Source organism: Wolffia australiana, chromosome 4 (assembly GCF_029677425.1).
Source record: "Wolffia australiana isolate 7733 chromosome 4, ASM2967742v1".
Taxonomy (NCBI): Eukaryota; Viridiplantae; Streptophyta; class Magnoliopsida; order Alismatales; family Araceae; genus Wolffia; species Wolffia australiana.
In genome coordinates this window covers 5,410,629-5,424,539 of record NC_135838.1, presented here as the reverse complement: position 1 = coordinate 5,424,539, position 13,911 = coordinate 5,410,629, and the positions used below count along the sequence as shown (strand labels likewise).

The following is a 13,911-nucleotide window of genomic DNA, read 5'->3' as shown; positions in this document are numbered from 1 at the left end:
CAAGTCAAGAATCGTCTCCCACGATGTTGCTGAGGAGGACTCGCCACGTCCGCGCGCTGGGGCAGACCCCGCGGCCGACCGCGGTCTCCAGGACGGCCACGGCCTCGCGGACCTCCCCGGCCTTGCAGTGCCAGCTCACCAGCGTGTTATAGGTGACCGCGTCGGGCCGGAGCGGGCCCTCCACGTGGAGCCTCTCCACCAGTCCCTTGGCCTCCGTCATCCGCCCCGCCCGGCACAGTCCCCCGACGACGGTATTATAACTGACAACGTCCGGCGCCGACCCCCGTCGCAGCATCTCCCCCAGCAGCTCCACCGCCGCGTGGACCCGCCCGGCCCTGCACAGCCCCGCCATGAGGATATTATACGAGGCCGGGTTCGGCGCCGCGCCCCCCGCCCCGACCATCCTCTCCAGCACGGCCAGCGCTCGGTCCACGTCGCCGCCCATGCACAGCGCCCTCATCAGTCCGTTGCAGGCCGCCGCGTCCAAGCCCCAGCCCCGGCCCGCCATCTCCTCGGCCCAGGTCAGCGCCTCCCTCCACCGCCCTCTCCGCAGCAGTGACCGGATCATGATCTTGTAGGTGACCGCGTTCGCCGCCACGCCCTCGGCCAGCAAGGACCGGGCCAGCCCCGTGGCCTCCTCCACCCGGCCCGCCTCGCACAGCCCGTGGATCAGCGAGTTGAAGGTCACGATGTCCGGCCGGGCCGGCTTCATTCTCCGGACGACCTCCACCGCGTCCCCGGCCCGGCCCGCCTTGCACAGCCCCGCCACGACCACGTTCCAGCCGGTGGCGTTCAGGCTCAGCCCCCGGGTACGCATCTCCTCCACAACCTCCCCCGCCTCCTCCCACCGCGCCCGGCGGCACAGCGCCTGGACCATGATCGTGTAGGTGACCACGTCGGGCCGGGGCATCTCCCGGAGCCGCGCCCACGCCGAGCCGAGCCGGCCCGCCCGGCACAGCCCGTGAATCAGGATGTTGAAGGTGAACGCGTCGGGGCGGCACCCGCCGGCCGCCATCCCCTCCCGGACCAGCCGCTCCGCCTCTCGCAGCCGCCCCTGGGCCGCGTACCCCTGCACCACCGCGTTGAACTGGGCCGCGGTCGGGGCCGGCACGGCCCGGGCCAGCAGCGCGCCGGCCTCGTCCACCATCCCGGCCCGGCAAAGCCCGCGGAGCAGCGCGCCGTACGTGGCCGCGGTCGGCGCGCAGCCCCGGGCCAGCATCCGGTCCACCAGCCTCCCCGCGGCCCGGATCTCCCCCGACTCGCAGAGCCCTCTCACCGCGTCCGTGAAGGTCTCCGCGTCCGGGTCCCACCCCATGAGCATCATCTCCTCCAGCAACCGCACCGCCCGGGCCGCGCCGCCCCCCCGGCTTAGCGCCCGGACCAGGGTCCGGTATATGACCGCGTCGGGCACGCACCCGTGCCGCGCCATCTCCCTCAGCAGCGCGCACGCCGAGTCCACCCGCACGGAGCAGCACAGCGCCCTGATCACCACCGCGAAGGTGAACGTCGTGGCCTTGGCCCCGTCGTTCACCATCCGGAAGAAGAGCGGAGGGACCGCCGCGTGGCACCCGGCCGAGGCGAGTATGTCCATGGCCACGTTGTAGGACCGGAACGTGGGCCGGCACTTGAACCGGGGCTGCATTTCGTCGAGCACCCGGGCGGCGCGGCCGGGGAGGCCGCGCCGCCCCAGCCACTTCATCAGGACGATGAAGAGGGGCTCCTTTAAAACCACCCCCTCGGCCGCGGACTCCGCCAAGAGCGCGGAGACGGCGTTGAAGTCCCCCGCCCGGCCGAGCTTGTCGACCACGGCGTGGTAGGCGGCGGCCGAATGCGCGTACCCCGGCTGGGTCCGCGCCCACCGGAACAGCTCCACCGAGGTGCCCGCGTCCAACGGTAACTCCAGCAGCTTGCAGAGCCGGTCCGGCGTGACCCGGTTCAGCGACCGGCTCAGCTGCTCCAGCCCAAAGGGCTGGAGCAGCTCCCCCCATCCCCCCTCCCCAACCCCGCCCCCGCTGCAGAACCTCCTCCCCCGAGCCCACATTCATCACATCACCATCACCCGCAGAAGATCCAGAAGAATCAAGTCGCTTGCTGTACAGGAAACAGTCGACGGCACTCTGTCGTCGTCGCCGGGTATTTACAACCAAAAAAAAAAAGAAAAAGGAGAAAAAAAAATTGAATGGAAGCGGGCCGAATCGGCCCACATATCGTCTCTGCTACTCCTCGGGGAGAGCCCAGGAGAGGAGCCGGCCCGAGGCGTCGCCGGTCAAGAGCTGCTTGAGGTCGGCGGTGACGTGGACGGCGGTGACTGGGTGCTGGTGGGCCCGGAGGACCCTCTTGAGCAGCAGCCGGTACTCGGGGGATGGCCCGTCCTCCCCGGGCGGACACGCGGCGGAGCGGGAGTGGGCCATCATCCAAACCTTGACGGCGCCGCTCTGGTGGCCAGTGACGAGCCAGTTGGTGTCCTGCCAGTCGGAGAAGACGGCGCTGGACACGCACAGGATGGAGTCCGACGGCAGCTGCGAGGCGTTGACCGCGGCGAGGCAGTCCCCGTTGACGCTCCAGACCGCGAGGAGGACCCCGGCGGCGGTGGCCACGTCGCCGGTCAAGTCGTTGACGTGGAGAGCGGTCAACGGGGCGGGGAACTCGGGCAGCTGCTTGACGAAGGAGAGGCTGCTGAGGTCCCACAGGATGACGGTCCGGTCCTCGGAGCCGGACGCGATGAGCGAGTAGGGTTGGCTGATGGCGAGGCAGACGATGCGGGCCGTGTGCGCGCAGAGGGCCTGCTCCAGCCGGAGCCGGGACGGGCCGGATTTGGGGCCGTCCCGGGCCATCTTCCAGACCGCGACGGCGCCGTCGGCAGCGCCGGTGGCGAGGGTGGCGCCGTCGAGGGTGACGGCGGCGCACTGGATCTGGTCACCGCCGTGGAGGCCCTCGTGGGTGGCGAGGAGGCGGTCCTGGTCGTAGGAGAGGACTCGGAGGCTGCGGTCGGGGAACCCCCAGGCGAGGTAGGTGGAGAAGGAGGCGGGCTTGAGCAGCGAGCTGGGCCCGGCCAGGAGGATCTTGTCGCTGGCCGAGACCACGATCTGGGAGACGGCCGCGCCCGAGCCGGCGGCGCGCAGCTCGTACGGGCTGAGGTCGGCGCAGTGGCGGAGAGGGTGCGGGGGGGGGCGGCGGTCGCTGCGGCGTTTGGCGTGGGGCTTGAAGAAGAGCTGCTTGGGCGTCTGCCCGAAGTGGTTGATCTGGGCCAGGATGGACGCCTTCATCGCCGGGTCCGCCACTGCGTCGATGTCCACGCTCCCCTCGTACGTGTAGTGGTAGAACACGTTCACCGCCTCCTCCGCCGCCTGGGAAAAAACAAAACAACTTTTGTTTTCAGAAAAACTCCCCGGGTTTTCCGTCTCTATCTCTATCTCTATTTCTATATCTATCTCTCTATATATATCTCTATCTCTATCTCTATCTCTATCTCTATAAATATCTCCCGGATTGTCCGTGACGTGGACGATGAACGGGACAGGACGGGCCTAAGATCGTCTCGTGCGACGTCCGGAATCAGTGCAGGGATGCGGACGGGATGGTTTTTCCGTCCCGTGACGGAAAAATCGCCCCGTCTGCATCCCGACTTTGCCAGTTTAGTCCCATCCGGAGAAAAACCATCCCGTCCCTCGTCCCGGACGAAAACAATCACGTTTTAAAATTTTAATATACTTTTCTAAGTTCTCTAGGGAAATATGGGCGGCGTCAATTTGAGCACGCGAAAAAAAGCAGGGACTTTGATGCAAAATGGCAAGGAATTGATTAAGCGATGCCACATGGCAAGATCTCAACCATTGGAAGCGAATCAGACGGATTTTCATGCATCACTTACGGTCCATCGTGCGAGACCTCCGGACGGGACAGTTTTTTCGTCCAACAATAGGAAAACCGTCCCGTCCATTTGTCCCAAGACGAATTTCCGTCCCGGTTTTCATCCAATCTTGCGGATGGGACAATTTTTTCGTCCTGGAACGAAAAAACCATCCCGTCCACGTCCCTGCACTATAATTGGAAATCTCTCACCTTGCCCCGCTGCTTGTAGCCGAAGATCAAGTCGATCCAGTGGTGGAGATTCTCCGAGACGTAGTCCGACTCCAGCGCTTCGCGGTGCTTCCTGATGAACTCTCTCGCACTGCCCTTGGCCCACGGCGGCAAAGCCACGTCACCAACCTGGACGAGAAAATAAGCCGCGGTTAGCTGCTTTCTGATTGAAAACGGAAGAGCACGGACGGGAAGGGACGGAACGACAGTCTCGTGCCATTTCCGTCCCAGAGACTGGACGGAACGGATGGCGCTAAATTTAAAGAGTAAGCGACCGATAAGGATTATGGATGGACAACAAGCGGCACGGGATGGAGCCACATTCCTCCATCAGTCATCCTTCCTGACCTTTGAACGAAACGCCGGTCCGTCCCATCACCAAATGCCACTTAGTCTAATTTTAATCAACCCGCCCTTTTACCTGTTCCATCCAAGCTCAACCAAACGAATGACTGAACGAAATCCCGTTCAGTCCCCTTCTGTTATCCAGCATTCACTGACGTTTTTAAGTCATGTAATGTAACAGAAGGCACGTAGGTTTTTCGTTTCCTTTTGTTTCTGTCATAGGGAATGGCAAACATCATTCGTCACGGAGCCTGAGGCGCGACAGATGATGCTTTAGAAGGGCGTGATGGTGACGGATGAAGTGATGAATTATTGGCGATGGGTGATGGGTGACCCGACGGTGATGGAGGGTCTCAGGCGAGAGATTTGACAGGACGGCCGTCACAGATGACGATGGTGACAGATTTATTAAGGAGAGGGAGACTGAGAGAACGAGAGACCTAGAGAGAGAATAGGGAGAGAGAGAGAGATACCAGACCCATTATGTGTGATAAAATTGTGGCTGGCAGGTTTTGTCAAAACCCAGGGATGTGTGTCGGGACGGGAGATGTGATGAACTAGGCCTCACATTCTCGTCGTCACCGACCCTCATTCGTCCCGTCACGTCCAACCCGTCCCGTCCGGGACATGCCATTCTCTATTCCGTAATGAGGTTAGGATGGATGACATTAAGGGACGAAATGGATGACAGATTGTCCTTCGTCCGAGAACCCGAACTATCACCAAGTACTTTATCAATAGATAATTAACTGAAGAAAAATGAGGGGGTGAGGATCACCTTCTCGCCAGACTGCTTCTCCCCGAGGTCGAGGTTGAAGCGGTTGAGGAGGAATTCAGGGAGGTAGAAGAATTCGGGGATGAGCTCCTTGACGTCAGAGGTGTTGCCTTTGCCGGCGGCGCTTAACCACGTGTCCCGGACGCTGTTGAAGAGGCGGTCAGCGTGATCAAACTGACCCCCCTGGAGCTTCTGGTTCTCCAGGCTGAAGGGGGGAAGCCGCAGCAGATAGAAGAGCACTATCCCCGCACTCGAGTAGTGTGATCCATAGTGGAATTTAGGAACGTCAGGGTCATCCCAGCTCTCGTATCTGCACAGGCATACAACATGGAAATTGGGTTTCTTTGGTGCAACAATGGTTGGATAAAACCAAAAAGAAATGGATAATGGGATAATCTGGCTGTCCCGCACCAGCAATGCAGAAAGTATAAATCTACTCTTTAACCAAACTGAAAATTGGGTTTTTTTGTGCAAAGATGGTTGGATTTATGGTGCAGCCATGATAGAGAGGGTCAATCACAATAGCCGATCGATATAAAAATCGACAATCGCAATCACAATGGGCCACTTTAGATTGATCACGATGGGCGACTCAAAGGAAGATGCAAAAACACGATCTGATTGGCAATCAAAGGAAAATCGGTGATCCAAGATCGATGGCAATTACTTATCAGGGAATATTGCAATCAAGGATCCCTTAGATCAACCTGATCGCCGCAACTTATTAGTTAGATGGAACAAAAAGAAAGAAGTAATGTGATAACCTGTCTATTTTGCACCAGCACATAATATAATTCCACCATCTTTTTTCACCAAGAAAGATAATTTGCTACCTCTATAACCGCTAAATAGTATTTTCTTTTTGAATTTAACCGTTTAATGGTATTAAAAATGCCATGCCCGTCATGAAATTCGAAGACCACTTAAAACGGGAAAATGTCCCATCTTTGCACTTCTATAACCACTAAATTTTAAAAGAAAAAAACACTGGCCCAGTAATGAAAATTCGAAGACCACTTTAAATGAGAAAAATCACCCCCCCCCTTCCCCATCTGCACTTGGTACAAGTAAAAAAATATGATTTACTATCTCTATAACCGTTAAGAAGTATATAAAAGAATATAAACCCAGAAGCGAAAACTCGAAAACTACTTCAAACGGGAAAAATCAAAACATATGATTGACTTCCTATCTAACCGCTAAAAAAACCAAAAATATCGACCCAAAAGTAAAAATTGGAGAGGAAATTTCAATCCCCACCTCTTTCGGAATTCATCTTCTCCCTCTGCGGTTTGGCAACCCATGGGCTTATTCAATTTACGGAATGACTTGGGGTTCGCCAGGTTCAGTTCTTCGCTCTCATAGTCTGCAAGGACCCAAGGAAAGACTGGATACTGCGTCAGATCGCTGTACCCGCGGCCAGCCAGGGTATTCAGATGCATCAGATACTGAAAATTAGTGATTTCCCCATTTTGCCATCGCTTGGAGAAGGACTTGGCCATCAGCTTGAAAAGCCGACTTCCTTCATTACTCTCCTGCCTTGACGTCCCCGATATTGTCGTGTCCAGCCTGTCAAAAGACATCTCGTGCTCATCGATTGTTAGCAAAATAACATTATTGCCCTTTAGTAAGGCAAAGCAGAGGCAAAAACGGCAAAGGAAATGATAAATGGTAACTGTGGTGGGAAATGGGTCAAAAGTGCTCATTTTTTTCATTTCTCAAGAGGAGATGATGCGAAAATTTTCAGAAAGCTAGTACTTCAGATGTTATATTAGTTCAGATGTTAGATGAAGAAAAAAAATACATCTACATGCATTCAAAACATTCATGGCATTTCCAAGACAGAAAAGAATTCGTACGAGACCATAATTTGAAATTAGTAGCATAGAGATTGCCAACAGATTTGGAACCCGCAAAAGTTAACGCGTCGAAGAAGTTGAGTCGAATAATTAAACGTTCAGGACCTTAGTTTTTAAACGTTTCTAGAGGATTAGTAAACCAGCGAAAGGCCGACTCATAAGAGAATGCACATAAGCTTCTGAATCATAAGGAAAGCTAGGTTTCACGTAAGATAACAATGAATTTTTAAGTACGCTAGGGAAAGGTTCGCAAGAAGATTAGAGTAACTTTCCGAAAGTCAGCTCATAAAAGAATTCACAGCAACCTATGAATCATTAAGAGAGTCATTTTCTCAATTATGGTACTAAAAGGTGGCATCAAAAGTAGTAAACCAGCCAGAGGGTAATTAAAGAAATAATTTTTCATTAAAACCACTATCGTTAGGAGAAAATCAGCGTTTAGAATATTCTACGATATAATTTTTAATTAAAGCGTCGAAAAATAATAAAGCAGGGAAGATAAAAATTAAAGGCATGTACATGCTGTTCCGGGGGAGATTCATGGCCACCAGGGTCTTAAAGACTTCTTCCCTCTCCCTCTTGTGAAAGACAAGAAGATCATTACACCCGTCCATGCTGAATATCTCGATAGCAACCGGCCTCAACTGATAATCCCGCTTGAGCAGTTCATGAATACCATCGAGCTTCCACATGTGCCACGGATGAGGCATGTTGCTGCTTTTACATGCCTTCTCCTTCCCCCATGCACCCCCGCTGTACGCCCACGCCCTCCCGCCGACCAACGTCTTCACCGTTGACCCCCAAGACGAAGTTGACTTTAGCTGAAAGTCAACTCCAGTGATGTCTTTCTTGACCCCAAGAGCTTGGTCAATCACCGAGAGCTCAGTCTCGCTTTCCTTCTCGCATATGCACCCAGAGTCATCGATGTAAAAATTCTCAATGACGTAGAGTCGCAGATCTCCGATAAGGAATATCCCATCATGCTTGTCCAGACCCACCACACGCTCGCAGTTGTACTTGAATCTGATTCTCTCTGATGGCTCTAAAAACGGCCTGATCAGGTATTCTCCATTGTCATGTATCTCTCTCTCCACCCTTTCATCTGGGTTTCTCTCTCCAGGCTTGACCGAGGAATGCCTCGGTGAAGCCACATCAGACCTGGAAGCCAAGCTGTCGGCCATCTGGATAGAATGAAAGCTAGACCTGGGGCCGACATCAGTTGTCGAGCTGCTGACCTGGTCATCATTCCAGCCCATTTCATGATCCGGCTCTTTGAACAGCAGAGATTCATCATCATTATTATACCTGCTGTCGTCAGTCCTAGGATCTGCGCGGCCGCTTAGACCGTCATTATCAAGATAGGAGAAGGGCTCTGAGTCTGACTCCGAGGTGCCCAACTCACCGACGAATGTCTCCTTGACTCTATTTCTCTGCTCAGTCCTCAGGCCGCTGCTGAGAAGGCTCTGGATCTCTTCGAGCTTATGCTTGCAGCGTTCAAGCTTCTTGCGCATCCGGTAAGGCCCTTCGATGGGGCAGAGCTGCCATTCCGGCTCTGATGAGGATATCTGGATGGGGAAGATCCCCCGCTCGTGGACCAACTGCAAGAGATGAGTCTGCCACTCGCTCTCAGCATGGAGAACCCACCCATACTTGTCCTGGCGAATGACCCTCAACTCTGTCGACATCGCCTCACGAACCAGGTCGAGGGCGTATCTCCGCTCATTGATCTGCTCCCAGTGCCGTGACTCCAGCTTGGAATTGTCTCTTAGTTTCTTGCCCAGCTCCTTCTTTCGGCGGGTGTCCATGCCCTTAACTCTGATTCCAGGAAACTTAGAGGCCCCCGCGACATACTGGGTCCACATTATAGACGCACACTGGTCTAGAACATTGCTGATCGTCTGCTTAGAGTCCTGGAACCAGTCGAAGAACTGAGAAGTGCCTCCTTTGACCAGCAATTGGTCAAAACCACCGCGAACAAGGTCCATGTTTTGAGGACCCTGGTGGGCCTTTGACACTAGCAGATCCTCCATTGCCTGCAATCGGTGCGACAGCAGATGCCGCATGATTTCTGCTGCAAAGTTCCTGACGTTCTGTCTTTGATCTTGGAGTAGACAGATTAAGTTCTTACAAAGGCAACACATTAGATCTGTGTCAATGTTGCTGGGGCAGAACATCAGGCGTTTGTGGGCAATCAACAGCTTGAGGATGGTGCAGATGTCAATATCAGCGTCATCACCTGAAGCATACCCAGTCACAAGGGCATTACAGGACTTGGCCTCGCTTTGAAGACCCAGGCGGGAAAGTAATTCATCTTCCTGAATGGAAGCCAAAAACCATGGCAGAAAAAAGAACATGATCATGCGGTTCGTGCTTTTAAGAAGCGCCTGCATGTAAGCTTCCAACTGTCTGGTTCCCCTTGTGATAGAGAGAAGGACATTTCCGGCTGGCATGGCATCCTCAATTCGGCCGTCTTTGTTGGCCAGCTGCAGCATGGAGAGCAAAAACTCCAATGTTCTCAACACCCCACTTGGCCTCGGAAAACCACCCATATAAACACGATCAACAATCATTGAACAGAGAGAGTCCAGGTTTACAGACCAACGGCTCTTGTCCAGCTTCTTCTCATCTTCTTCATCGTCACGGATCAGACGACGTTCCAGAGAGTTCATAACCCTACTCAGGCACAAGCCCTGGAAAACTAGAGCAGTGTCTGCATCCGCAGAACTAGGGACTGTTTCCAAGATGGTTTCGACGTACTGAGAACCTTTTATGTGCTCTGAGACAATGTCTGCTAGTACAATTCCAATAAAGTCCAGAACTGCAGCTGCAGAAGCTGAACACGCCCCCCCTCCATATCCTGAATCGTCAGCATCCAGTAATAGTTTTGGGTTAATGAGGATTGCAAGAGCGGGCATAGATTTTCCGGGAGAGTTGACCCTTTGATCCAGTAACAGATCAAACTCAGTCCCAGATGCCGAAGAAGCCATAGATAGAGCACCACTGCCAAGGGGATGGGCTTTTGGGTCGGTTTGGCTTCCTTTGCTTCCAAGCCAAGAAGTCAGCGCTAGCACAGTAGATGAAGGGGCCAAAGCTGCTTTGGAGCTTGTCCTTTCAGGGGAGAGAGGGGAATCCAGATTCGGAACAGACAAAGAAGAGAGTGAATCTTTGAAAGGAGTGTGATCTGTCCCAACGCTGGAGTCATGGAAGCTGCTATCTTGATGAGATGCAACACTAGGGGAAGGAATCTTTTCGATGTCCGCAGATGATTTAGGAATCTCAGCTAGATGCTCATCTGGAGCGTCATTTGGAACCCCAGGGCTTGATTGTCTCTGCCCTGTGGAGTTGGACGATTTTTCTTCATGAGAAAAGTTGAAGAAACCATTGTTACAGTCCTCCGAATCATTGAATGGCCCATCATCAGAAGTTCTGAAGATATCTTTCACCATCTTCAACGCAGAATCTGCCCTGCAGTAAAAAAAAACAAAAGTGTAAAACGGGGCCTCTCAATATGCAATCATTTAATCTTAATATCTGATTCTGAAATAAAAAAGAATGAAACATCATACCTCACGCATGAAAAGTAAAGTTCAATACAACTTTCTAAAAATTCCAAGCGCCTGCATGCCGTGGAAAATGGTGGACACATCTTGGCCAAGTCAACCATGAACCTCAGCACAGACGTAGCTGCAGCAGGAGCAGACGCCTCTCCTCCCATTAAACGAGCAGATGTCTTATGCTTCAGTGCTTCAGCATGAAGGTCAACCGCGTTATCATTCTCAATCTCTCCAAGACCAGCCACCAAGATTTCGATGTTTGAAGTGCTCCCGCGTTTCTGAGCAAGAATGGACTGGAAGCTCAACCTGTCAAACGTTGACTTAGCCATGCAAATCACAGAATCCAAGAGATCCACAAACTTGAGCTCAACATAACTCCCATCTCCCGGCATGAGAGAATGGAAATCTCCCATTCGGACTTCCGGCAACCTGGGGTAAACGCTCTTCCCAAATACCAAGCAAAATAAGATATAATATATTTCTGGCGAGTCAAAGAAACTGGGGAGCACGCGGGTCAAACCCTGGTAACCTCCACTGCTGCGGAATTTCAGTGAAAAGTTTTGGGAAGAAGCGAGACAGACTCCAAGAAGGGTCACTATCCATCTCATACTGGTAGGATGGACAGCTTCATCTAGAAAGTAAGTGATCAACTTGGACGACACATTCTTGTGCCACTGTTCAAGCAACTCTTCGGATTTTATAGTTTCCTGCAGCTCAATCAACATTTCCAGCAACATGTTTCGCACGATTACGTGTTTTCCCATGGCTTCTCGAGTAATCTGAAGGCGAGACCCTAACTGAGGAGGGTCAAACGTCATGATAACGAATCTAACCACAATCTCCAGTTCAGAGGCCAAGAAACCATCCTCCAAGATCACGCCAAGAAGGACAACTAATTTCTCAAGTACGTGAACATCCACGTCACCCCTCTGCAACGTCACCAGCAAATGTTGCACAAGGTTTATCCGCCTGAGTATAGTGAGGTTGTGATTTCTGTACCAGTGCATGGATACCATCCGCTCAAGGAACCCTAGCAGCGCTAGCTGAATTGGCACAGGAGCAGTGACCCACAAAGTCCAGTCAAGCAGAACGTGCTCTACCATGTCTGCATTCGACAGAACTACACAGTTCGAGGAATCGCCACCTTCGAGCTCACTGCTTTCAAGCTCAGAGAGACGACCAAAAGAATCTTTCTGTACAGATATATCATCCAGATCCCCCTGAGACCCAGTGGAAGAAACGTCATCAGAAAACTTGAGTGAAGAGAAGTAATCAAGGCTTGTATCAGGGCTAGTTGAAATATTTGGCGCGGAAAAGGCCCTGTTTGTAGGCAATTTCTGTGCCTCGGGAAGGATCGCTTCACAGGCTGCGATCCTAAAGAATATGTCGAGGGACTGCATGTCGAATAAGGGCATTCTCCGGTGCAAGAATATAGCCAGTAAATGGTAGCCTCTGTACATTTGCATGTCCTCAACATTTTGGGGGTTCTGATGGAGCGCACAAGAGAGTAAAGATAATGACATGTGAAGCATCTCCCGAGTCTCAGATGCTTCGATCAAGGCAAGAATCACAGGTATCCCACCAAGAGTTCGAATGCTTTCTCCGATAACACATTGCTGACAAACATAACAGTTTCCATGCAAACGACCATAGCGTGGAATTCCTGCACCCATTGTTATGGGAGGAAACAGATGAAATCACGTAAGCCAGTAGTAATAGAAAACTTATTACAAGTTGGACTGTGGTGAAGATAAATCCAGAGTTGATAGAATGAAGGGATAGATGAAACAGGCTATGTCAAGCAAACACCAGCTCAATTAGGCAGGAGGGTTTCTTCTTTCAAGAGAAAAATTAGATAGGAGGGAGGTTTCATTTCTTACATTAAATGCAACAAAATATGAAACATACCTCCGATTGGAGATGCAGCAGAGGACATTGGATCAACCAGATTCAAGAGAGACCGCATTCCAGATACTTTGGATGCCTCCGATGAGGTTCCATCAAATGCAAAGATGAGTTTTCTGCCAGATAGTTGTGAAGAAAAGGTCCCCAGTCTTTCAATATCCCAAGTAACACCACTTCTGTTGACTTTGCCACTTCCCTGCTTACCAATGGCATCGTACTTCTGTCCAGTGGAAGCAACAGCCACATCAGCATCAAGAGAGTCCATAATATACATGTTCTCACCACTGCAGGCTTGGTCTGGGACAAACTGCAACAGATCCACATCTTGAAATATCCCTCTATACCCTCTTCCAAGAATGTACATAAAATATATACTTCCAGGAGTCAACACCTCCTCAAACAGATAGCACGACCGAAACCTCCACGAAAAATTATCAACTCTGACGTGAGATGCAGGCGTCCCTATAACTACCTGCAACGGTCTTCCAAGTGGAGAAAGTGAATACCCAAGCCGCCCTGTGTGCCTTAAACTTCCATCGACAAAGAGATATGCCGTACTAGGCTGAAACAACCCGGCCAGTGAATTGGGTTTACTATGAACAACTGCAAGATGATGCCACTTACCTTCCTCCAGACGAACATCGTCAAAGGATAAAGTGGAGGAGCTACTGGTGGAAAGTGTAAGCATCCCGTTCTCGCGGACGACAAGTTCCGAGTAGAATGTGTTGGCATCATCGACGGCTCCCACAGAGAAAAGACGGAGAATGAAACCTCCAGACTGCTGCCTACTGAACGCAGGTCTCAAACCTGTGGTTGTTATAAGAGAGTATCTTTGTTCTTCAGCCGAGGCCCTAATCTGATACTGGAACCAGCAAACGAAGGAATATCCAGCAGCAGGAGGCCACGTTCTTTCTCCCAGTGATACCTGCACGGATCCATAACCTGTCCTGCTCATGTCCATCTCTAGATAGGATGATATGGGCGCATTGTCAGACATAGTGTCGTCCACTTGAATCAATCGTTCCATCATTTTCACGAGACAATGACCGGAATCAGTGGACTTCGTCTGAAGGATGTATCTCAAAATTTCCCGAAGCTCCAGGGTAGATATCCTGTCAAGGGAAGATGAGACGCAGATATAAGAGGGAAAATCTTCTTTCCTGTGGTGATAGCAGGTTACCTATAAGCCCCAAGCAGCTCTATAATGCGCAAAGCTCGTGTCAGCAATGGAGAAGGTGTTCCCATGATAAATGGGCTGACTTTCTCCAGCAGAATTCCGATGCAACCTGTTTTGCAGCCAATGCCAAGAATGGTGTTCCCATGAGGATATTTACAAGATAGATAGAAATAGATTGGCATACATAAGTAGGTAGGTAGGTAGATTGATAGGGAG

At 52.1% G+C, this 13,911-nt stretch overlaps 2 protein-coding genes across 5 annotated transcripts in view; both read right to left on the bottom strand.

Moving 5' to 3' along the window:
- Nucleotides 1-4: 4 nt before the first annotated feature.
- Nucleotides 5-2,041, bottom strand: LOC144702078 (Pentatricopeptide repeat (PPR) superfamily protein). Its single transcript, XM_078573951.1, has one exon. It carries the CDS (start codon nt 2,039-2,041, stop codon nt 5-7), a length of 2,037 nt encoding a protein of 678 aa, XP_078430077.1.
- A 28-nt stretch (nt 2,042-2,069) lies between these two features.
- The window catches only part of SPI (BEACH-DOMAIN HOMOLOG A1), a 29,119-nt gene continuing 17,277 nt past the window's right edge, over nt 2,070-13,911 (bottom strand). For all 4 annotated transcript variants that reach the window (XM_078573435.1, XM_078573437.1, XM_078573436.1 and 1 more), the window contains 8 exons: nt 13,699-13,804; nt 12,522-13,630; nt 10,626-12,276; nt 7,579-10,524; nt 6,461-6,769; nt 5,204-5,510; nt 4,063-4,209; nt 2,070-3,347 (listed from right to left, as the gene is read on the bottom strand). In XM_078573435.1, coding sequence (XP_078429561.1) covers nt 2,217-3,347; nt 4,063-4,209; nt 5,204-5,510; nt 6,461-6,769; nt 7,579-10,524; nt 10,626-12,276; nt 12,522-13,630; nt 13,699-13,804 — 7,706 coding nt within the window. In that variant the 3' untranslated portion in view covers nt 2,070-2,216. The remainder of the gene's footprint in view (nt 3,348-4,062; nt 4,210-5,203; nt 5,511-6,460; nt 6,770-7,578; nt 10,525-10,625; nt 12,277-12,521; nt 13,631-13,698; nt 13,805-13,911) is intronic.